Below are 24,209 nucleotides of genomic sequence, written 5' to 3'. Positions count from 1 at the left end.
AGCGGGGAAGGAGATTAGCAGGGGATTGTTCTCACAGTCCCACAAGAATCCCATCCTGGATTCTGTAATTTCCACTCATCTGATGAAGTGGGTTTCACCTCATATATTAATCTCCAAAGTGCCTTGAGACTGCTCACTGTTTTTAAAGCTCCACATGCGTTAGCTTATAAGATGAGCAGAGCAGAGCAGCAAAGCTCATCCCAGTCCCTAGGCAGGCTACCAGCTATGACTGATAATAATAACCTCTTCTTCGCTGAGCCCAACGCGGGCCTGATTCCGAGAACAAGTTTGGCCCTGTGAGTCCCTATCCCCACTGCCAGTTTATAGAGCTATAGGTTCCACAGAACAAACGCACCTCTGTGTTTTGTCTTTGGAGGAAGAGGAATGTGTATTCCTACATGAGCAGCCATCACATTAAATTTTATGTAGGTAATTAGGAGTAAAATACTGGGGTAGATTCTCCACTGTGCTTAATGTCTACTGGGCACAGCAAGGTGAGGAAGCATGATACTGTGGCTATTTTATACAGGCCTTGAATAGACTAGAGCAGCCCTCAGCAATCTCCAAGATGTCATCCACCAGCGGAGGTTTGCAGGAGCACAGGGCTGACCACACACCTTCCATGCCAAAGCATGGAGGCATTAGAACTTCTCAAAGAAAAGACTGCCAGAATTTTTTTTAACATAGTCAAAACAACATTTTCCCCTAGACTTGTTCTTGGAAATGGCTAATCCCTTTAGCTGAAACTTTAAAAGTAATCCGCTTGAAGCAGACACCTAGCATGGAATATTTTAACCCAAATGGTTACAGTTAGGCAAAATTATAGGCAACTGAAAACAGGGTCTTATCATGGGAAGTGTCAGGCAGCCTTAATAATAAGGGGATGCTACCAGTCATTCCTAGAATTCAAACAAGGGTATCCCATATATATAATTTTTTAAAAAGTTGTATAATTACAAAAATTCAAGTAGCTGGTGTAGAATATGGTTCCTCATCTGTGACTCCAGAACAGATGATTATTAATTGTCCACGTTTAGTGTTTTGGGAGGGATCTGATTCTGTATTCCTCATGCCCCCCGTATTCCCAGTGTGGTAAAAGGGGAGTTTGCTCTTTTGTATCCAGATGGTGAGTGACCAATGCAAATTTTAAAAAAGATTTAAATTTGAAAGGTCAAATGATGTTGTCCAAATCATGAGATCTTCCTTCATATTTCATTGAGCCTTTACCCAAGACAGTCCTCAATGGCTTCAGTGGGTGTTTGCTGGAATAAAAACTGAATAAGGTTATTTTCCATTGTTATACAGTTCATGATGCACACATCTTATTTAACAAGCAGCTCACATTGGTTCTGAGTCTTTCTAATCCCCGGCACTGAAAATTCCATCCCAAGTGCGAATCACAGTGTGAGTGAGAATAGTGCCTTACTAAAAAGCATATTGCATGCTGCATACCAACCACACAGATGAATGTCTGTTGCCAAGAGGTTGCTAAGAATTTTTCCTCTATACATTCAAGAGAATGGTTCCAAAATACTAACTCTGTCTGCGTGTGCATGCCCTTGCCTGTGCACACCTCCGGGTGTATGCTTATTTGTGTAATTTTTATGTTAAAATGCTCCCATTTTAAAAATAGCTAATCTTAGGTTGCTGAGGGACCTTGGGCATATGATTATCCTGACCTCTTGCAAAGCACATTTATGTAGCACTTTCCATCCATGGATAATTCTTTATTATTAAAGGTAACATTGGTAACATTGCCTGCTTGTGTGAGCAGTCCGGCTAGCTGGATCTGTGTTTGCTTAGTCAACAGAGAGTGATTTAAAGCAATCAGAAGTTATCTTTAACAACACGGTGTGTTTTTTCTCTCTCTTTCTATCTCCGCATGGCATAACAGAACCATCTGGCTCAGAATCTCAAGGGAAATGCAGCCTATCAGAGGACGAGCTTATCGGGGCCATTAAAGAAGCCAAGGGCTTTTCCTTGGAAACATCTGAAGCCCAGCGATCATCAGGCCTTTATTCAGAAAAGCATGATCAGAAAAGCAAGCCGGGGCGTCCTGCTGCTCCATCCCCCTTAGATAACGAAGCCAGCAGTGCAGAATCTGGTGACTCTGAGATAGAGCTGGTCTCAGAAGACCCGCTTGCTGCGGAAGAGGTGCTACACTCCAGCTACATGACCTTCAGTCATATCGGAGGGCCTCCCCCTTCGCCTGCTTCTCCATCGATACAGTACAGCATCCTGAGGGAGGAGCGTGAAGCTGAACTCGACAGCGAACTGATTATCGAATCATGCGATGCCTCTTCAGCGTCTGAAGAAAGTCCTAAGAGGGAGCAAGATTCTCCCCTTATGAAACCAATAATCATGGACATAATCCAGGAAGAGAATAGTTCGAGAAATGATGCTTCAGACTTTGAACTAAGTAAGACAACAGAGAGTAGGATGAACAGGGAAAATCTCGCTGAGTCAGCTTCCTATCTGAAATGCTCTTTTGTTGCACCCAAAGTCAATGTTGAGCCACCAACATCTACCATCGGTGCCGAAGAACTGAAAGAAAAAATAACTCAGAAGGAGCCACTTGAAGAACCAGTTGTTAACCAAAGTAAACTGTCTTCCAAGGATGCTGGGAAAAGAAGTCCCTTGGCATCCCCCTCACTGCCCTTTTTAAATAAGCAAAAAGGTAAATGCAGAAATTTTTTTGTCTAAGTAACATGTTTTTTTCTTTGAATGCAGCTAATGGAAGATGTGTGTGGTTAATGCAGGAGAGCTTTTTAATCTAGCAGGCAAAGCCATAAGAAGATCAATGGCTGGAGATTCCAGTTGGAACTGGTCAAGCTTCAAACAAGGCACAAACAATGCCGGGTAATTAACCACTGGAACTGCTCACCAAAGATGATGTCTAATGCGTGCAATGTGACTGCTTCATGGCATTAAGTCCGGGTGGAATGTATTTCTAAAAGAACTGTGCTAGCTCAGGCACAAGTTACTGGGTCGAAGTCAGAATCTGTGGGTGGAGTCCCATGGCCTGGGCTGTGCATGAGGTTGGAGTAGATGATCACAATGGTCCCTTCTGCTCTTAAGACTCTGTGTATACAAGTAGTAGGAAGACTGAGGTTGGCTGTACACTGCAGAGTTCAGTCGACACAAGGCTGTTTACCTCAGCTATGGGAGTGTCTACTATGACAGGGTCAGAACAGAAGGCTATAAAAAAGTAGTGTAGGGGACATATATTAGCCTCAGACTGAGGAGCACTCTGTTTGGTGCTGGTCTAGAACCAACAGAGGCAATTGGTGCAGTTGAACACCTGGGGCTAATTGACCAGGCCTGCAGAGTCAATTAAGGAAAACCAGTTGAAACTGGTTATAAAAGGAGCTTGCCTACACTTGGTGGTGTGTGTGTGTGTGTGTGTAGCTGAGAGGATGGAGGAAAGCGCCACTGGGAGCAGGAGGAAAAGAGACAAGTGGAAACTAAGAGGACAAACCAAAGAGAAGGAAGGTGCTGGGGATGGTGTGGGGAAGTAGGCCACAGGTCTTGGAGCTGTTGTATAGCAGGTGTCACGGACTCGCATAGGCATCTACTATTACAGGGCCATCTGCTGGAACCTGGAGTAGAGGGTGGGCCCAGGTTCCCCCAACACCCACCTCCCCATTTCCACTCAGAGAAAAGTCTGCGGAGACAGTTATTCCCTTATATCATATGCTGGCCAATGATGAAAAGAGCTCAGTAAACAGCAAACTAAAGCCCTAGATGAGGTGCTTAAAATTGGGGGTTGCTGTGAGCCTCTGAGGCAAGCTAATCCTCCAGGAAGTGCAAGACCCACCGAATTTAAGTAGGAGCTTTGTCACACTACACTTAAATTTTGCTCCCACTGACATTCCTGTCCCACTACACCAACTTAATAACCCCACTTCCATGAGCGGCATAGAGTCAAGGTCGATGTAGTTAGGTCAATGCAGTGTCAGGGTGTGTCTAGACTAAAGGGTTTTGTCGACAAAGTGGACTTTTGTCGACAAAACTATACCTGCGTCTACACTGCCGCTGAGTTCTGTCAACATAACGTCAACAGATCTCAGAAGTTTTGTTGATGGCTGCAAACCTCATTCTATGAGGAAAATAACGCCTTTTGTCGACAGAGTTCTGTTGACAGAAGGCATTATTGCATCTATACTGTCCTTTACATCTACACTGTCATGTCGACAAAGCGGCTTGCTTTGTCGACAGAACTGGATGAGTCTAGATGCTCTTTGTCGACAGAAGCTTTGTCGACAGTATCTGTCGACAACACTTCTGTCGACAAAAGCCTGTAGTCTAGACGTACCCTCAGTGTACACCCTGCATTGCTTATGTCAACTGTTCCTGGCTTTCAGGAGCCATCCCACAATGCCCCACACTTACAGTACAATTGATACAAGCACTCCTGGTGAGGACATGCACTGCCTACACAAGAAGCGAATTGTAGATATGCAAAAGCGATGTAATTGCTATGGTGGCTGTATGCTGATGTAAATTGTCAACTTCATTTGTAATGTAGACATGGCCAGGGCCCTTCTGCCTTTGTATTGTATTCCTGCAGTTCTGACTATAGTCAAGTTGCCATTCTGTTTGGTTTCATACATTGTGCCCGTCAACCTGGCATGTGGGTGATGGGCGTGATGGGCATGATAGCAGTGTGATTAACACCTATTGAGGGTTCTTCTCTTCTTTCTCCTTTCCTCTCCTCTGGAGAAGTTCTGAAAACACAATTACGTCTGAAGTACTCCCTGTTGGCTAATAGCCAATGCAGGTTGGAGAAACATACCTTGAACCTCAAACAGAAAGCTGTGGGGCTAGAGGGGCTTCTTAGATCCTTTGCATCCACACAATCCATTGAGTGTTTACCCTAAATTAGGACAATAAGATCAGACCCTGTTATAGTTTAGTCTTAATTTAATTTAATATTTGTTTGGTTTCTGACCTCATTATTGACAACCTAAAACATACTAATACAAACAACAGGTTAGGTTCTGCATCACTTTATACACATGTGAATGACCTCTCTTAGATGCCAAGATGTCTATGGGACCAGCCCCGTTGGCATAACCTCCAAGACCATAGGACTGTCTCATAAGTCAGAGATTTGGTGAAGAAATACATAACCATTAATGAACATACACTGGAACCTCAGAGCTACAGACACTTAGGGAAGGAAGGTTGAACAAAACATTATGGTGCTTATTTCAGAAGTTTACAGCTGAACACTGACTTCAAACAGCATTGAAACTTTACTATTTAGAAGAAACATGCTACCTTTAACCATCTTAATTTAAATGAAACCAGCACAAAAACAGTCCCCTTACCTTGTCTTATCTTTTTTAACTTTCCTTTTATTTTTAGTAGTGTATATTTAACACAGTACTTCCTTTTATATGCTTTATTTTTTGATTCTGCTGCTGCCTGACTGAAGACTTCTGGCTCCAAATAAGATATGTGGTTGACTGGTCAGTTCATTACTCTAAGACTGTACTGTAGTCTCTGAAATCGTGAACGCATATAACCCATATACACCTCCTGGATGTGATGTGCAGTCCCATCTAATGGCCCTGAGAACATTTAGAGAGATTAATTACTCTGCTCTACAGCCTTCACTAAAGGCCCCAGGGCTTTTAGCTCATGGAGTAGAGGCTCATGCATTTAGCTGAAGAAGTCCCAGGTTCTATCCTGCCCACCCACACCTGAGGTCTGTCAGTGTTACCTCAGCAGTGGAAACAAGAAGTCAGGCTCTCCCACGGGTTGTGTTGATCACAGGAATGTGGATGGAGGGACATCCAGATTAGAAAAAAATAGCTCAGATTACCAAAAAGCTTGTTGATGGCTGGAACTGTCTCCCTGAAAGAATCCCAGGGTGCTGTTAGAACCCCTTCCATCCATAATAATGAGCAGGCTTGTGAATGGAGCAAATACAGCTTCATTTTCCTAATGCTCAGCTCCTGGGAAATGCACCTGCTGCTACTGTTGGGCCAAAAGAGAGTTTTAGTCAAGTATTGGTTCTTAGCTCACACAAAGCTACAGCTGACGTCAACAGACGGGACAGATTTAACTAAGGACTGAGTAAAAACTTCAGCAAGAACCTCAGGATGTGGCTAGTAATTCTCAAAAAGGAATTCTTTGTTAATTAATCATCCAGGGTATGTCTACTCAGCAGGGCTAAAGTCAAGTTAAGCTACGCAACTTCAGCTATGTCAATTGCGTAGCTGAAGTTGAAATAGCTTAAGTCGGCTTTTGGCGCTGTCTACACAGCAGGAAGTCGAAGGACGAACAGTCTTCCTTCAACTTCCCTTACTCCTCGTGAAATGAGGGTTACAGGAGTCAGAAATCCAAAATAACGCTGCAGTGTAGACGTACCTTCAGATTTGGAGGTTTGGCCTCCAGCCTATCTTCCACTTCACCTGCTATTCCGGGCTCTCAAAGATCTGATGTTAGGGTGACTTTCCTATATTAAGGAGAGATCTGTGAACTTCTGCTTCCTCAGTTAACCCAGGGGTGGAGAGAGCAGATTACTGCAGTAAAACCCATTCTGAAATGGACATCTAATCCTAGTGTCTTGTAAAACGGAGGCTTTGCTTAAAAATGGGTTTTGCACAACCGGGTATCTGTATGTGGGGCAAAGTAGCTTCCCCATTACTTGGGTCAGCCAAATGCCCTTGAATCCAGACCCGCAACTGCTTGAGCTAGTAAGTTCCCATTAAAACAGAGACAACCACACACGGTGGTGTCTTTTGTGCTATGAACAAAGGTCCAGGAGAGACTAGCTTGGAAGCGCCAAACCGATAGCATGGCCAAACTTATGGCCTGGGTCTCTATAGCAGGACCTCACTGTGCTCTGACATGTCCCCTTTTCCAACTGTTTGCACTACGGTTGGTGATATATGAAGGGGAAGATACCCATCCTGACTGAGAGAACTCAGATTAAGTTGTGGGACTGACAGTTAAAGACCAGCTTTGTATTTGCACATGGAGCAATTTGATGTGGAAATCACTGTTACACAACAGACATGGAAACTCCACAGTACCATTGTTACCAAGCAGCTTTTTAGGGAACAACTGCACATTGTGAAATAAGCAGGCAGGGGCTTTAGCTACATGACTTAACCACAGATCTGTATGGTAAATTTGTGGGAAACGCTTTAAAAATTAACCTATTATTTTACAGTGAACCAAAAGCAGCAAACTGACTCTGATGAGTGAAGGGCTGCAGGATCGGATCTAGTGCCCACAATGTGAGATGCTGTTAATTGGGGGGGGGGGGGTGACATATTAACAAAATTCAGGATCTAAGAAGCACCTAATTTTGTATTTTAATACTTCAGAGGTGGAGGGCTCAGCTGAGAAGAGGAGACACAAAAATGACTCTGGCCCACTTTTCTTCCTTCTCTAATCCTGGGGCCACACCGAGCCCTAGTGCAAATCAGAGCAGTCACAGGACTGTTTGAAGTTATGCTAGCTAGAACATTCTTCCACTGGTGCAAGATGTTCTGACCAGGGATGGGCCCTTCTGAGATTGGGGAGCTATGATACTGAGGTACCCAGGTACCTCTTTGATAAAGCTTTAGGTCCTCTGTGCTGGGGTGGGGGGTACTGGACTGAGGAACTTGCAAATGAATTTCTGCACCAGTGGAAGAACGGTTGAGATAAATTCTGTTCATTTCCCCCTCCCACACTTGTTCAAATCCAGGATTTGCCAGGGATGGAATTAAAGAGCTGGATAGATCTCTTCCCTGTGAACACTGAGAGCTTTTTAAAAAAATATTCATTAGTGGTGATAGTTTTTTCCAGCGGGTTTTATTCATTACTTACTTGTGCTTTACTGAGCTGTTCCTACTATAGTTTTTCAGCATTCCCTTTTGATGTGGGGCCAGTTTCTCTTATCAGAAAGAGTGACAAATCTCCACTGAGTTCCATAGAAATTGCACATGCGTGTCTTTGAGCAGGTGACTCCACAAGTCAAGCTCATCCCTCTTGTAACCCCACTGATCTTAGTGGACTTACATCCAGGATGAATTTGGCCCAATGTGTTTTTCTTGATGACCAGTGTGTATTTTCCCTTCATGAATTCCTTTCACCATTTCACTGCTTAAACTGATGCCAGTTCACTACCAAAAGCTATAGTCAGTGTTCCCTGTAAGTTGAGCTCTTTGGCAGCCATCCAGCAGAGATTCAAAATCCAGCTGATTAGCAGAGTGCCCGCAGCCAGCAGCATGTGTTTCTGTTGGTGGTGCACATCCACACATACCTTGGTGCACATAACAAAATTTATTCCACACATGGATGGAAAAAAAATTAGAGAAAACATTGGCTATATCCCTTTTGCTTTACAAAGGGGATTCCAATGGACACCAGTGGATTTTCCCGTTTAGTCAGCATTTGCCACTTATATTCCCTTCATCTTTGGTGGTGGGAATTTTCCCTACCTGCGACAGTTACTAACTTGTTTTTTTCTCATATGTCAGTGCTTTGCAGCCATTACACATGTGCTGAGCACTGTACTTCAGTAGTTGCTATTTCCCTGGGCAGAGACTCCAGAAATCTCTCTGATATATCTACAAGGGTGCCAGTAAACTTATGCAGCCCACCGAGGGAGCAGAAGGTGGTCAGTACCTCACAGAATCAGGAATCTTTATGCAGAAATATAAGCTAGATCCTCATCAGGTGTAAATCACTACAACACCGTTGACTTCAGTAAAGCTCTCACAGTTTCTACCAGCTGAGGTTCCCAGTGTTGCTAACTCACAATGTCTGTAAGGGCATGTCTACACTAGAAAATTATTTCAAAATAACTTATTTCAAAACAATAACTCCTGAAATAACTATTTCAAAATAGCGTGTCCACACTGTAGGGAAGCTTCGAAATTAGTCCGAGGCAGGGCCCCTGAATGTGGATGCTCTACCGCAACTTAGAGCCCCAGGAAGCACTGGGGAGTAATTACTTTGAATGACTCCGGGCAGTCGTTATTTTGAAATAGTGGTAGTGTGGACGCGCCACTGCTGTGTGTCAAAATAAATATTTCAAAATAAGTGTTATTCCTCGTGGAAAGCCGGAGTTGTTATTTTGAAATAACCACCCCTTATTTTGAAACAATGGGTTGGTAGTGTGGGCACTCCGCTGCTGCTATTTAGAAATAACTCCCTAGTGTAGCCTAGGGCTGAGTGTCTTGCAATGTTTGGTGTTCTTCTTAAAGTCCCAGTGACAGGAGGCATGTGATTAGCTGAGAATCTCAGCATCATAAAATAAGCTTTTAGCCCCCAGCGTTGCGGAGTGATGCGTTAACATGGGAACCCCCAAAACTAAAGTTTGAGAAAACTAAATAAAAAAGTTATTGTTTTTTCTTAAATCTCTTTATTTTTAAGCCAATTTTAAGATTTTTGAGAGTCTGACTCATGATTTTCAAACTCTTAGGATTGGCAGCGCTGGAATCTAGCCAAAAATGCTTTTCTGTCTGAGGGATTAATGCACCCATCACTATCTCTAATTAAATGGTCCCTTAAGAAGTGCTGTAAATCTCTGTTGTTCCAGCTCGTGAACAGTACACTTGTTCCTCTTCTGGAGAATTCACAAGGGGCTAAATGGGTTAACCTAAATCATTCTACACAATTTAGCTTTGAGCTGGGAGGCTAAGCCTACAAAATTTCATCCTCAGAGGATTTATTCTGCAAAATAATTTTAAGTGAACAAGGAGCTGCAAGAAAAAGCACCATGCAGCCAGAACTATCGCTTTTCATATTCAAAGTCTACAGTATTGGAACTTATCAACTGTAGACAAAGTTATAAGGCAAAATTCATTCTTGTGGGTCAGAGATGGCATTGAGCTATAAGAGCACACATTTAAGTCCGGAAGAGAGTTCAGTGACTCTTGCTCTGTGGCCTCCAACTTTTTAAGCACAAGATCACTTTTTGAATTTAAGTAAGTCAATCCAGGATCTACCTCAAACCCAAATATACTTGCCCCTCCTCCTTCTTTGAGGCCTCTCCCTACCCCTTCTCTGAAGCCCCACCTGGCTCACTCTGTGGAGATAGGGAACAGGTTTAGGGGTAAGGGGACACCCTGACATCAGCATCCTCCCTCTTCTGCCTCCCCTACCTTGCACAGCAAATAGGAGCATGGGGGGGGGGGGAGTGAGGAGGGGCAGCTGAAGTGCCAGCAGTTGATAGTCTCTTAGCCAAACCACTCAGGATCATCCGTCAGAGGCTCCAGGATCTACCAGTAGATTCCAATCTACTGGTTGGGGACCACAGCTCTAGTTAGTTACTGTCAGGGTAGATGGAGTCAAGAATTGTCATTCCTCAAACCATATAGCTTCTTCTGTAAACATGCATGTAGTTTGCAACTCAATATCCTTATTTTGTAGTGTATGCAAAGTACCAATGTGCACAATGGTATCTGTTTGCAGGATTAAATGGGCATCCTGCCACATTGATCAGACTGGATTAGTGCTAGGGCTGATCATAGACATGCAGAATTGAATCTGAACTCCTGTTCCATGGAATTAATGCACAGTCTGTGTTGCTTCTGGAGTGAGTCAATGTGAAATCATAGAATTTTACCTGAAATGAGCTCACAGTCTCACTGACTAGCTACGTCACCGTGAGTTTGCTGTTTTTCATAGCTGTGTGCATTTGCCCGGTACCCTATAATCACTCACTCCATCTTCCTCTCTTCCCTGCAATGCAAAAAAAAAAAAAAAAAAAAAAAGTGCTGTGTAACGCAGCAGATAAAGGTGCAATTTATATGGCGCTATTCAAAGTCTCTCTTTAATGTCTATTGCCATCCAGTGGTGGTAATGAAAGTGGCCAGCCATTTCTCACTTCCATTTTACCATCCCTTTCAATCATCTTTTGTGAGAGAGGAGATATTTCCCATTTTATTCCCCATGGAGAAGCTCTGTTAGCTTTTGACAAAATCATAAAGATTTGATCAAAGATCTAATTTCTCTGTGTGGCTGTGATGGAGTATGCACTCCACACAGGAGTGGAGAGGGTTAATGGAGGCCAGATGAGGCAAATAACCTAGTAGACTGGAGGCTGAGGAGAAAGCCCTAATTAGAGGAACAGGCTCACCTGTGTGGGAACAGATGGGGCCTGTAGAAAGCTGGGCTGCTGCCTAGGAAAGGCCTTAGGGAAGTAACCATTCTTCCCATGGAGAGAGCTGGAGTCTGGCAAACCCAGACAGGCTATGTCTAGACGGCAGAGTTTTTGCACGTCCAGAGAACATGTCTGCTTTTTTGGAACAGTTTCCTAAAAAAGCAAGCATGTTCTTTCGGCATCCCTGTATTCCTCGTTTTATGAGGGATGTTCCAAAAGAGAAGGTTTTTCCGGCATTTGGCCCTGTGTAGACAGGCCAAATGTCGGAAAAGCCTCTTCCGAAAAAACCAAGCGGGAAAAAGGTTCAGAATTTGCGTATCTTTTTCCAAAAAAACAAAAAACGGGCAGTGTAGACATAGCCACAGAGTTGGTGCTAGCGATGCAGGAAACAGCATCAAGAAGTAGGATTGCATGGGGTCTGAGGCTGCTTATTTTAAGTCCTGGGCTGGAACCCAGTGTAGACGGTGTTCCCCTCCCAGCCACTGGGGAGTGGCAAAGAACACTGGAGACTCCAGTCATTCAGGAAGACTGTGAATTGCCTAGAAGAGGAAGACTTTGAGGCCATGAAGAGAAATCTGCAGACCCAGGAGTGAGTAGGGCTGCAGACTGAGACAGCATGTGGGCAGATGCCACCAGAGGGAGAGTGTGAGCTGGCAGACCTAATTCCCAGGATACTCAGCAGGAGGCAACATGAGCAGTGAGTTACCCTGTGATAGTGGCACACTCTTATCTGTTCACATGTGCTCTGGTCATGCTATCACTGGCTACATTATTATTTTCCTCCCTTTCCTTTTGCAGGACACACAGATGATGGCAGTAACTTTGCCTATTTTATACTGAAACTGCAACCTGCTCATTCATACCAAACCTGTATAGCAGTGGTCACCATCCAGTCGATCAGGATCTACCAGTAGATCTTAGAGCCTCGGACAGGTGATCCTGATTGGTTTGGCAAGGAGGCTATCAAGAGCTGGCATGTCAGTTGCCAAACTCCCCAAACTGCCCTGCTGCTACTGCCCTTTGCCTTGGAGCTGCCCCTCTGGGAGCCTCCTGCTTCTTGTACGGAGTGTGGGAGGGAGAAGAGGAGGGGCACTGATGTCAGCATGTCCCTCCTCCCCCTGCTTCTGTACCCTGTCTCCACACAGAGAGATGGGGAAGGAGGGAGCTTAGTGCAAATCTCTGTCACTCTCACACACTGTGTGTGTCTGTGTCATTCTCACAAACACACACTGTCCTTCACTCTCATCTCCCGACCTAGTGCATAGGTGGGGGTGTTGTTACTACTTTTACTGCTTGCAAAGTGGCTTAGTTTTGTTTTTGGACTGGTCTGTGCGTTTCATCATTTTCATTTCTCCCTTACGCTTAAATTTAATTCTTTGAGTAGTGAGTTCTAAAATGGCTAACCTGTCGTGGCTGCAGTAATTGTCCCTGTGATCACTGCTGCTCCTGGACGTGGCTGGCATGTCCCTACAGCCCTTGAGAAAGGCAGAGCAGGGGGGTCTCCACATGCTGTCCTTGCCGGCAGACACCACTTCTGCAGTTCCCACTGATCAATAATGGGGAACCATCGTCAGTAGAAGCTATGGGCTCAGTGCCTGTAGTTGAGGGGCAGCACTTGGCACCATGGAGCCATCGCTGTACATGCCGGCTGCTTTCAGGAGTGGTGCTTGGGCCAGGGCAGGAGTAAGCTGCCTTAACCTCACTGCTCCACCACCCGGAAACCGTCTCAGTCAGACCATACCCAGCCAGAGCCTGCTTCCTGAACCCATCCCAGTCCTGAACCCCTCCTGCACCCAACCTCCTGCCCCAGACGTGAGTCTCTCTGAACCCAAACTCCTTCCCAGAGCCCCTTCCACACTCCAAATTCTTTGGCTCAAGACTAGAGCCTGCACCCCTGCCTCAGCCTGGTGAAAGTGAATGATGATTGGAAAGAAGGGGGATGGAGTGAGTAGGGTGAGGCCTTGGAGAAGCGGTGGAGCCTCAAAGAAGGGGCAGGAAGGTAGCAAGGCAAGAGTATTTGGGTTTGAGGTAGATCTGACATTGCACTTAAATTGAAAAATTGATCTTGTTGCTAAAAAGGTTGGAGACCACTGCTTTATAGCAAGCCAAACAGAAGGGGTATGTCTACACATCAAAGTTAATTCGGAATAACAGCCATTATTCTGAATTAACTTCCATAGCCTCTACACAAGCAACCTGCTATTTCGAATTACATTCGAAATAGCGGGGTACTTAATTCGAGTTAGCTAAACCTCATTCTACAAGGAATAATGCCTATCTCGAATTAGCTAATTCAGTGCTGTGTACACGCTTATTCTAAAATAGAGGGCCTCCAGCCTTCCCAGTTTCCCCTGGTGGCCACTCTGGGCCAAACCAGGAAAACTCTTCTCCTTCTCCCACAGCCCCGGAGCCCTTAAAGGGGCAGACTCGGGCCACAGTGCCTGTGCCAGCTCCAAGCCTGCCGGTCTAGAATCAGCAGTCAATACTCCAACCCAATGGCCCTACAACATGAGCCAGCCAGCCCTCCACTGTGCCCCAGGAGCAGTCTGCCAGCTCCCAGGAGCCTGCCAGGGCCCAGAGAAGGCGGGCGCCTTCCTGGTCCAGGGCGGAGATCAGGGTGAACCATACTCAGGTTTGGGGGGGGATGCCCCCAACGTCCATGATCTCCGCACTAGACAGAGGAACACAGCCGTCTATGACAGGATAGCTGCCAGCCTGGCCACCAAAGGCCACATGAGAACCCAGGAGCAGGTTTGCATGAAAATCAAGTTGATCCGGCAAGACCCCCAACCCTGAGCTTCTCCTCCCCCTCCACAAATGCTTTGCTGTCCCTCATTGAGGCGGGCAAGCAAGCAGGGACACCTGAGAACCGGCTGCCCAGGGAGTGGGGGGTGTCCCTTTAAGCACAGGCATCAGATAGCCTCAGACAGCAGCCACACACAGACACCTCTGACCTGATGCCCTGCCTAACCTGGTTCTGGCTGGCCTTAAATCCAATTCTGTGTCCAGTCAGTGTGGATGCAGTATTTCGACTTAGCAAAATGCTAATTCAAACTGCATTTTGTGTGTAATTATTTCGAATTAAGATAACTCCAATTAACGTTGTAGTGTAGACATACCCAAAGATAAACTGACATGTAACTTTAAAAACAGCAGGCAGTCCTGTGTCACCTAAGGGTATGTCTGCACAGCAGGGCTTAGCTCGAAATAAGCTACACAAATTGAGCTATGTCAATCACATAGCTTATTTCAAAATAGCTTATTTTGAAATTGGAAACATCTACTCAGCACTTATTTCAAAATAGAGCACTCGTCCTCTGACTTCCCTAACTCCTCATACAATGAGGGTTACAGGAGTCGGAGTAAGAAGTCCTCCAGCTTGACAGTATTTCGACATTATTTCAAAATAACTGCCTGCTGTGTAGACATGGACTAAGTTATTTCGGAATAGCACTAGTTATTTCAAAATACTGTTGCTGTGTAGACATAAGAGACTAACTAATATATCATTAGCTTTCCTTGGTAAAACCCACTTCATCAGATGAGTTGGAGTGGAAATTACAGAATCCAGAGAGAGAGAGTGTAGGACCATTGTTAATTATGCTAATTGAGTCAGACTGGATGTATCCCATTCAGAGCTTGTAAATGTGAATATCGAAAGTGGAGGAAATTGCCTTTGTAGTGTGTTAACTAGTTAATATCTTTATTCAAGCCCAAGCCGATAGTGTCAAGACTTTTGACAGGTAACTTCTCACTGTAACTAGGAATCTAGAGTCACTGGCTTGTAGCATCTGAGATTTGAATATAACAGGAGAAACAGAATGATAGCAATGGACAGAGCCTCAGCTGGTGTGAACAGGCCTTTGCACAGCAACTCTGGGCCCCGGGGCAGAATAATCGATAGGTCCCCACACACTCACAAGACACAGACATGTTCTACTTGACATTTGGATGAGGCTGTGCCTGCATTGGCTGGTGCCCACAGAGCTCTTCTGGCATGGCCAGGGCCTTCACATGCCCCCCACCCCAGTAGGGCTGCCAACTGTCTACTCACACAAATCTAAAGACCCTTGCTCTGCCCCTTGCCCTGAGGCCATGCTCTTGCTCTTTCTGTTCCCCCTTCCCTCCGTCATTCGCTCTTCCCCGCCCTCACTCACTTTCCGCAGGCTGGGGCAGGGCACTGGGCTGTGGGAGGGAGTTTTGGTGCAGGATGGGTTGAGGGGTCGGTCTCTGAGCTGGGGCAAAGGGTTGGGGTGCATAAGGGGGTGAGGGATGTGGCACCTCAGTCAGCTCTGGAAAGCAACTGGCACATCCCTCTGGCAGCGGCTCCTGGGCCAGGGGATCTCTGTGCACGGCTGCCCACCAGCACCGCCCTGCAGCGCCCTTGCAGTTCCCAGTCCACGGAAGTGGCAATGTTAGTGCTCAGGGTGGGACAAGGTGCAGAGAGCCCCTTCCCCCTGCAGGGGCCTCAGGGAAGTGCCAGCCACTTCCAGGAGCAGCCCAGAGTGAGGGCAAGCAGGCAGGAAGGCTGCTTTAGCCCTGTGGTGCTGCTGGTGGTGGGGGGCCTCTGGGCCCTTTTAAATCCCCCCTTGTTAGTGGTCTTGGGTGTGAACTGGCACCGCTCTATTGATTTCTGTGGGACCAGCTGAGGATCAGGCCCAATAACTAATTTAAATAGCTTCCGAGGAGTAGCCGAGTTAGTCTGTAACTAGAAAAACTTAAAAAACAACCAATAGTCTAGTAGCACCTTAAAGACTAACAAAACGTATAGATGGTATCATGAGCTTTTGGGGGCAAACCCCACTTCTTCAGATGACTGGAGTATTAAAAGACCAGACCCAAGAATAAATAAGTGAAGGGCGAGGAGAAGGAAAAAAGGAGAAAAAAGGCAGTGAATAGATTGTTCAGGAGTTACAAGAGGCTGATAAGAACCATTAGCACCCCCATTGGTTGGCTGGTTAAATCATTAGGATGTGGAAGGTAGTGTGCAAGCAAGACGATATTCCTGTTTATTCCATTCTGATAAGAATTAAACCTGTAAATGAAGTTAAGTTCCAACCCTTCCCTGTGTATTTGGCTTGTGGAATCGGCCTGAAACAATACAGAGACTTGGAGGTCCATTAATGAGTGCCCAGGCAGGTTAAAGTGTTCTCCAACAGGTTTTTGTGCGTTGCTTTTTCGGATATCTGATTTGTGTCCATTAATTCTTTCCCGTAGAGACTGTCCAGTTTGTCCAATATACATGGCAGTGGGGCACTGCTGTCATTTGATGGCATAGATCACATTAGTGGATGTGCAGTTAAATGAAACCTGGTGTAGTGGCTGCTGTGGTTGGGTCCAGTGATGAAATCATTTGTGTAGATGTGTGGGCAGAGTTAGCACCGGGGCTGATTGCAGGGGTGGGTTCCTGGACGATTACGATGTAGGTGTGTTGCATGGTTACTGGAAATAATTTGTTTGAGGTTAAGGGGTTGTCTGTAGGCAAGGATTGGCCTTTGCCCCACGCCCTGTGAGAGTAAGGGGTCATTTTCCAGGATAGGTTGAAGATTGTTGATGATGTGTTGGAGGGGTTTAAGTTGTGTGCTGTAGGTGATGACAAGTGGAATTCTGTTGTTTTCTCTTTTTGGCCTGTCTTGAAGTAGTTCATGTCTGGGTACTCTTCTGGCTCTGTCAATCTGTTTTTTCACTTCTCAGGGTGGGTATTTCAGTTTTAAGAATGCTCTATATAGATCTTGTAGGTGTTTGTCTCTGTCTGTGGGATTGGAGCAAATCCGGTTGTATCTTAAGGGCTGGCTGTATAGAGTAGATTGAGAAATGTGTCTGAGAAATGTGTCTGGGATGGAAGGAAGCTTGAGGCATGAAGGGAAGTGTAGCGGTCGGTAGATTTCCGGTAAAGGGTGGTGGAAATTTGTCCATTATTTAATTGTACTGTAATATTCAGGGCTCTCAAAGCTATGGCGAGCTCCTCTCGCCAGCCGTGTGGTTCAGCATGCTGCTCATACACAGACCGCGCTGCATATGCGTTGATCGCGCTGCGGTGCCATGCCGGGCTATAATCTACTCACCCGTGGTGAGTAGATTACCTAAATTGTCGAGCCCTGGTAATATTGTACTATTCGTTGTTTTTTAAGTTTTTCTAATTTAAATAGATTCTCTGTATCAATCAAGAAAACTCCTATTGGCTATGAAAAAAGGCCTGTGTGAGCACTCTGGGCGTGTACAGTCAAGCCAAAGGAAGGTGAACCGAAGCAGGTCTGAAAGGATAGTCAGATCAGTGGCTTTGTGCCTAGGTCTTACATTGTTCTTCTTACTTCTTAAAGTGCTCCAAGTGGAGCATAGGTCATCTGTCTTGAGAACACAAATGTCTTGACAGCCTGGTTTCTAGCATGTTACCCCCAAGTTAAGCGTGTATAAGTGGCTTCCTAAATCAAGGCCTGTACCACTGGTGAAGCACTTTTGTGTCCCCCGTAAGTCTGTTATGTACTGTTCCCTTGAATATTATCCATTAATCTGGATCATAGCTGAGGTGGCACAGCTGGGAAGCCATCGGTCTCTGGAAAACAAATTGTGGTTCTTCTCTGCGTTTCTCTTTTTCCCATCAATGTTGACTTGGAGTGCTCTGAAGTCGGTCTCATGCCTTCCAAGAGTCCAGAGGTCCAGAGTGTTGGTCTGGGCTCTACCATTGCCTCATTTGGGTAAATCACTTTGCCTTTCTCTGTTTTCTTCGTCTGTAAAATGGGGACACTATATTTATTCACCTAGCTCTCCGGGCAGTTGTGCAGAGTTGTTACTGAATATCCCGATTGGGTTTTGAATGTAGGATTTGTCTATGGGATGGTCGGAAGCAGCTGACAGGGTTGCAAATTGCAGAGCATGCCAGAATGGAGTGTTCTGACTGTCCCACGGAGACCCTGCTGGCATAAATTAGGACAGGGGTCGGCAATGTTTTCAAACCAAAGAGCCAAACCACATCAACATTCAGAACGAGTGGTCAACAAAGAGCCGTGTAAGAATGCCCCGTTGTATGACTGCATGCAGCAGTCACGGGGCCACCATGGCTGGGCCGTGGGATCTGCCCCAGGAGCACGGCAGGTGAGAACAGACCACGGCAGTCAGATGAGTGTTGGAGCTGGGCTGCCATGGCCAGATGAAGGCATCTGCTGCCACTGGCCCTTCTCGCTATCCCGGATGGGAGAGCGCCCATGTCCCTCCTCAGAGTCCCATACACCTGAACTCTCTTCCCAATAGAGCCCATTTTCCTGCCCTTCCTTGCCCAAATTCCCATTCCTTTCCCCACACCGCTCCCTCCCCAGGGATCCAGAGGGAGAAACAGCCTGATGCTCAGTCCCAGGCGTGCACAGTTTTCTGCATGCTGCCCTCCCCTCCTTTCCTGGGAACTGAACTGCCAGGAACCTTCTAGCTCCCTCCCCCTCACCTTAGCAGCGTCTTCTATGTGGGAGCTGAGCTCTACCAAGTTTAGTGGCACCTAGGGTTGTCCGATGGCTTCAACAAAAATACCGGACACACTTGATATTACATCCCAATCTACATTACATCTTATTTAGAAAATACCGGACATTTATATTTTCTCAATTTGTTTCCCAAACAGAAAGCTCAAATACTGGACTGTCCAGTTCAAAACTGGACACCTGGCAAACATAGTGGCACCTAGGAGCATTGCAGCCCCTTTCACCGAGGGAAGGAAATTCTGCGTGCACCACACCAATTTCTGCAAAATTCCACATTGTGCAGGAGCACCGAACTCCCACAGGAGTACATTTCAAGTAGGAACCTCGCACAAAGCACCTTTTGAACAGTTACAGGGCAGAGTGTTACTATGCTCTATAATTCAGACTCCTGTACACTTCACCTTGCCACCATATACACAAGCCCATAGAAAACACACAATGTCGTTGTCAAGAAATCTGTCACTGGTGACATCCGTGGTGAGTGCTTGTAAATCTGAGCAAGTTCTGAATGATCACTTGTGTATGGACCTTTGGTCAAATTCTAACCTCGGTTACTCCATGGGTTGTGTGGTTGTAACTGAGGGCAGAATCTGACCCCTATGTAACTTCAGCTGAAAAGTGAATCCGCTACATTTGCCCAGTTGTTAGAAAACACCTCAACTTCTCTTAATCCTGCTCGCTATGGCTGTTCATATTGCAAAGTCAGCTACACACCCTTGTCTTTTATACTAAGGACAAACAAAACTAAAGTCTACTCGCTCATTCTTAAAAAAAATTGTTTTCAGTCCTATGTATATAATTTATCCTTAGTCTCTATATCTGATCCTTGACTCCAGAGCCTGGATCCTCCCAGTTCCTACCTGGCCACTCCAGATTGATTGTAGCAACCTGTTGATTCAGTCTATGGAAGGATTCTCATCTGTACAGAGGAGGAATGGTGCCGGGACAACAAGAGTGCCTGCAGGGTGGGAGACCTGGATTTAATTCCTTGTTGTTAGTGTTGTTGTGTTCAGTCTGTATCTGCAAAAACAACAGAGTCCTATGGCACCTTTAAAGACCACTAGATTTATTTGGGCATCAGCATTCATGGGTAAAACCACTTTGTCAGATGCAGGCTATTTGTGACACTATAGATAAGTCAGTCTCTTTGGCTTCATTTCTGTCTGCAAAATGGAGTGATAGCAATTCCCTTCCGCGTGGGAGGCCTAATAGGGATAAATCTATTATGGACTATGAGGTGCTCTCCATATAATTACCATAGACAGGCTTCAGTCAGCCTTGGATGGGCTTCATAGCCTTCTTGTGTGTTATTTCCAGAAATATGGCTCTCCCCCCCCCCCCCCAAGCAGTTTGACCTTTGCCCTGTTGTGCTGGGTCCCCTCCTGCAGAAAAGACCCCCTCCCAGGCTCAATTGGTTTCATCCAATCAGATTCCTTGTGTAGATTTTTGGCAGATGGAGGCACCAGGGCAGTGGAGAATGAACCAGAGCACATTTCTTCTTCAAAACACCTGACTTTTAGGGAGTGGATCAGCTGATGAGTATATGTTAAGCCCAGCACCCATCTCTGTACAATTCTATCTAATCACCCTTTATTTCCTTGCAAACAGCTATACAGTAGCAGCCATAAACTGCTCACAGAGCTCATGATATGGCATCTGTGTGCACTGAACAATGAATTGCTCTCTGTGCCCTGCAAACCCGTCTCTTGAGCCACCCCTCATGAGGATCAGTGGCAAAAGACACCCTGTCACATGCTTTGCAGGGGAGCCCCAGACTCCCTGGTCTGCATTATGAGCCATAAACCAGCCTATCAAAATAATTTAAGTGATAGCATTCTGAAAGATCCCTTGGTTGCCTGTACTCAATAGAGCAAGTAGTGACTGTTTCCACCCAAGTGAAATTTCATTTACAGTCATACGTTTCACAGAAATATCATGCAGAGGCATTTGAAAAGATTGGAAACAAATCTTTGTCTGGGTTGGTTTTTTAAATTATTATTTTAATGTCTGTGTCTACCTAGGGCTGTTGCCATGGCGAGTCAGATTTTTTTTTTTTTTTGGCAGCTTCATAATGAATTTGTTTTTCAATAGATGCTTGGGAGTTACCTTTATGAGGAGTGCTTTTGTTACACGTATCCTTGCTAGAATAACAGTAACACAGCTCTTGTGTTGACATTATTTGCTAGCGTGGCTGTATTGGAGGAAGGGAGCTGTTTGGTAGAATGATTTTACATTCTGGGACTCATTTTTCATCGCCATTTTCTACATAGACAGTCTGTAATCAGCAGTAATCTGTGGCTGAGCTTTGAACATAAGGAAATGTTAGTTTAATATTTTAGTGCCATCTGCTGTAAGTTCTCCCATGTTCTGCCCCATCTGGTTTACTTTTACTTTTTTACAGTGCTCTGATAGCTTTGCATCATTCATAATTCCCCCATTTGTAAAAGGAGTAAATGACGGGGTCTTTTCTGTGATCTGTGTGACACTGGGGAAACAATCCATTTGTTACTGTGCACTGTGTTTAATTTCCTATAGGCACTATTGTTTATCTCCACACATCTTACAGAAAGTACTTACAACTCTATGTGGAGGGTGGGAGTATGTGGGGTTATCTCCACACATCTTACAGAAAGTACTTACAACTCTATGTGGAGGGTGGGAGGATGTGGGGTTATCTCCACACATCTTACTGAAAGTACTTACAACTCTATGTGGAGGGTGGGGGTATGTGGGGTTAAGTCACTGGAGTAGGAGATCTGGACTCTGTTCTCAGTAATGTGAGTTCAGGGCCAAATTCTGTCCTCCATCTGCGTGCATTGTCACCGAGGGTTGCATGCACATAGCCAAAGGCAGAATTTGACCCCCAGACATTGCACATCCATAGGCAGTGTCTACAAGGATAAAAAGCAGAGGTGAGTCTTCAAAGTGGTTACACACTGGAATAGTCATTCAGCCAGGGTACTTATCACAGGGTAAGCCAGCCATTAAACAGGGCTCCAGCTCTGACTTGTGGCTAGTTTCCTCCCAGTCTAAGGGAATTCTGGGACTTGTAGTTACCCAGTTGAAAAGCTTCAACACAGCCAGCAGGGGAGGGGAAACAGGAAATAAGTGGGATCCTGTAACTTAGAGGGAGGGGAGACTTGGAGCAGGGCTGTGCTTACCTTTACACAGAATACACGGCTGCATAGGGCACCTGAAAATTTGGAGTACTACTGGGTCTTAATGTCCACCCCATCTGCCTTTTCCTATCCCTGTTCCATGGCTTCTCCCCCTTCAGAAGGGATCTACTTAACCTTAAAAGTGAAAAAGCCTGCCAGATCTCTTAGCAGATCATTGAACCTGTGGTAATGAAGCTAATGGGTATCCTAGGCAGGGAGTGGGGTGGGTGGGAAGAGATCTCCAGCCATATCCAGCGTACTAGGGTTACAGGCACACAGCTCGGGAATAGACTCCTTAATTCTGAAACACTTTTGGCTTTAAAGCTGCCTCACGGATGGAACTGTTAATTCCAGTTAAACAGTGTTACTTTGCTGACAGTCCCTTGTCTCTTTTGTTTAACTGGAGTATTTGAAGAAGGATCCATCTGGATCCATGTGTCCTTTTACTTGGCTAAACTAAGCCCAGATCTGGTTACCTTTACTGTGGTTTAGTAGCAGCATATTCTGGGATGTCCCATTGAAGCCAGTGGGACTTACTTATGGAGTAAGGTCCTATTGAATGTGAATAAAGATGTTGGAATCTGGCCCATAATATTTACAGTAAAGCCTGGAAGGACAGTGTGGGGTAGTGTCAGGAAGATGGCTGGGTGTTCAGCCAAGATCTTATGGTGTTTAGTTTCATTCTGTTTTGATGCATCACCCTCCCAGATGCAGAGAGAGCAGGGCATGAGGAGGCTTATGGAGTTGTCTCCCTCCCTAAGGGACCACAGACAGATGCAGGAAATGTGACCAAAGGAATGTGCTCCCTCCTTACTCCCCAAGGGAGGATGTTGCCCAAATATGGACAGGGAAGTGAAGGGCTGTGGTTCCACCAGTCAATGGTCCCTTCCAACCAGTGGAGTTCCTCCTTCACCCCTTCACAGGGTCACTCCTCACTGCTGCCGTAAAACTCTAGTTTGGTCTGTAGCCTTCAAAATTGCAACATCTTGGGCCACAGGTTGTTCCTTATCCCATCCAAACCATTCACCTGATACCTGGAGGTAGGCATGATACTTGGTCTCCATTGTGCTTACACTATTCCAGTCAGGTTTTTATACCATGCTCCTCAGAATAATATCTCAACACCTTCCAGCAATGTGTTAAGCAGTGTCGCTAATCTCTGTGGTGGCTTCTGTTCTCTCCTCTCGCCGGGGAAGAAGCGCGGGTCTTGTTTGGGTGGGTGTAAACGTCCCAGTTTGGGGGTGCGGTCGTCCTTGCCGCCTCCCCCCCTAATCCCGTGCACCTGTCACCCTATAGTCCGTTTCCCCGTGTCTTAGCCACCTGTATTTTCGGCTTGCCAGCCTCCTTCGCGCAGGAGGTCGGCTTTTCTCCCATGATGGGGAGAGGAGGGTCCGGGCCCGCCCCCTCTCACGGAACCCAGCCCAGGGCCCTAAGGACTCAGACAGCCAAGTTGTCCGGTCCGGCTGGCGGGGCGTCTGCCTTAACTCGCCAGCCCGCAGGCTCCCTTTGCCCGCCCTGGGCTGCTTCCTCTCTCCACCTGGGTTTGGCCCGCCGCGTCGGGGCTTACCTCCTCGGCTTGGGGCCCATCCGTTGTCCTCTCTCGGGGGATGACGCTCTCAGCGCTCCCCCCTTGCCCCGGTGCCGGCTGGGGTTTAAATACCCGCACCGCTATTTGCCGGCGGGGCCCCGCCCAGCCCGGCGTGGGTCTGCTTCCGGCCCGGCGTTGCGGCTGCGAGGTGACGTCCCACGCACCGTGACGTCACCGGGCTTCCCCGGCTTGCCCAGGCGTCTTGCGGCTGCAGCCGCCTGGGAACACCCGGCGCACTGCCGCGCGGTCTGTGTCGGGGCTGCCCCAGCGGCTGGCCGCAAAGTGCTCAACTCGGCGGCTCCCGTCTCCGGCCGGAGAGCCGCCAGGCATATGGCTCCCGGGTGCGTTGGAGTGCGGGGCGCTTCTGCCCCGTCACAATGGGGTTTTTCCTTTGTTGGTTTTCATTTAACGATACCTGTTGCTATGTAGAATAGTGATAGAAATGTAGCCGTGTTAGTCTGGTGTAGCTGAAACAAAATACAGGACTATGTAGCTCTTTAAAGACTAACAAGATGGTTTATTAGGTGATGAGCTTTCGTGGGAAAGACCCACTTCCTCAGATCAAATAGTGGAAGAAAATTGTCACAACCATATATACCAAAGGATACAATTAAAAAAACCGAGCACATATGAAAATGACAAATCAAATTTCAGAACAGAAAGGAGATGGGGGGGGGGAGATAAATGTCTGTGAGCTAATGATATTAGAGGTGATAATTGGGGAAGCTATCTTTGTAATGGGTAAGATAATTAGATTGTTTATTTAGACTCAGGTGTAAAGTGTCGAATTTAAGCATGAATAACAGTTCAGAGGATTCTCTTTCAAGTGCAGTCTTAAAAGGCCTTTGAAGCAGGATGCAGGTAATTAAGTCGTTGAGACA

General features: G+C 46.1%; 1 protein-coding gene across 3 annotated transcripts in view; it reads left to right on the top strand.

Annotated features, from left to right (window-relative positions):
* Positions 1-24,209, top strand: part of RTN1 (reticulon 1) — a 201,924-nt gene that overhangs the window by 118,845 nt on the left and 58,870 nt on the right. For 2 of the 3 annotated variants that reach the window (XM_075926326.2, XM_006135261.5), the window contains exon 3: positions 1,895-2,677. The exons of the other annotated variant lie outside the window; for it this stretch is intronic. In XM_075926326.2, the coding sequence (XP_075782441.2) occupies positions 1,895-2,677 (783 nt within the window). The remainder of the gene's footprint in view (positions 1-1,894; positions 2,678-24,209) is intronic. 3 annotated transcript variants of the gene reach the window in all.

This window comes from Pelodiscus sinensis, chromosome 5, assembly GCF_052426305.1.
Source record: "Pelodiscus sinensis isolate ZL-2025 chromosome 5, ASM5242630v1, whole genome shotgun sequence".
Taxonomy (NCBI): Eukaryota; Metazoa; Chordata; order Testudines; family Trionychidae; genus Pelodiscus; species Pelodiscus sinensis.
This window is presented reverse-complemented; position numbering and strand designations above follow the sequence as displayed.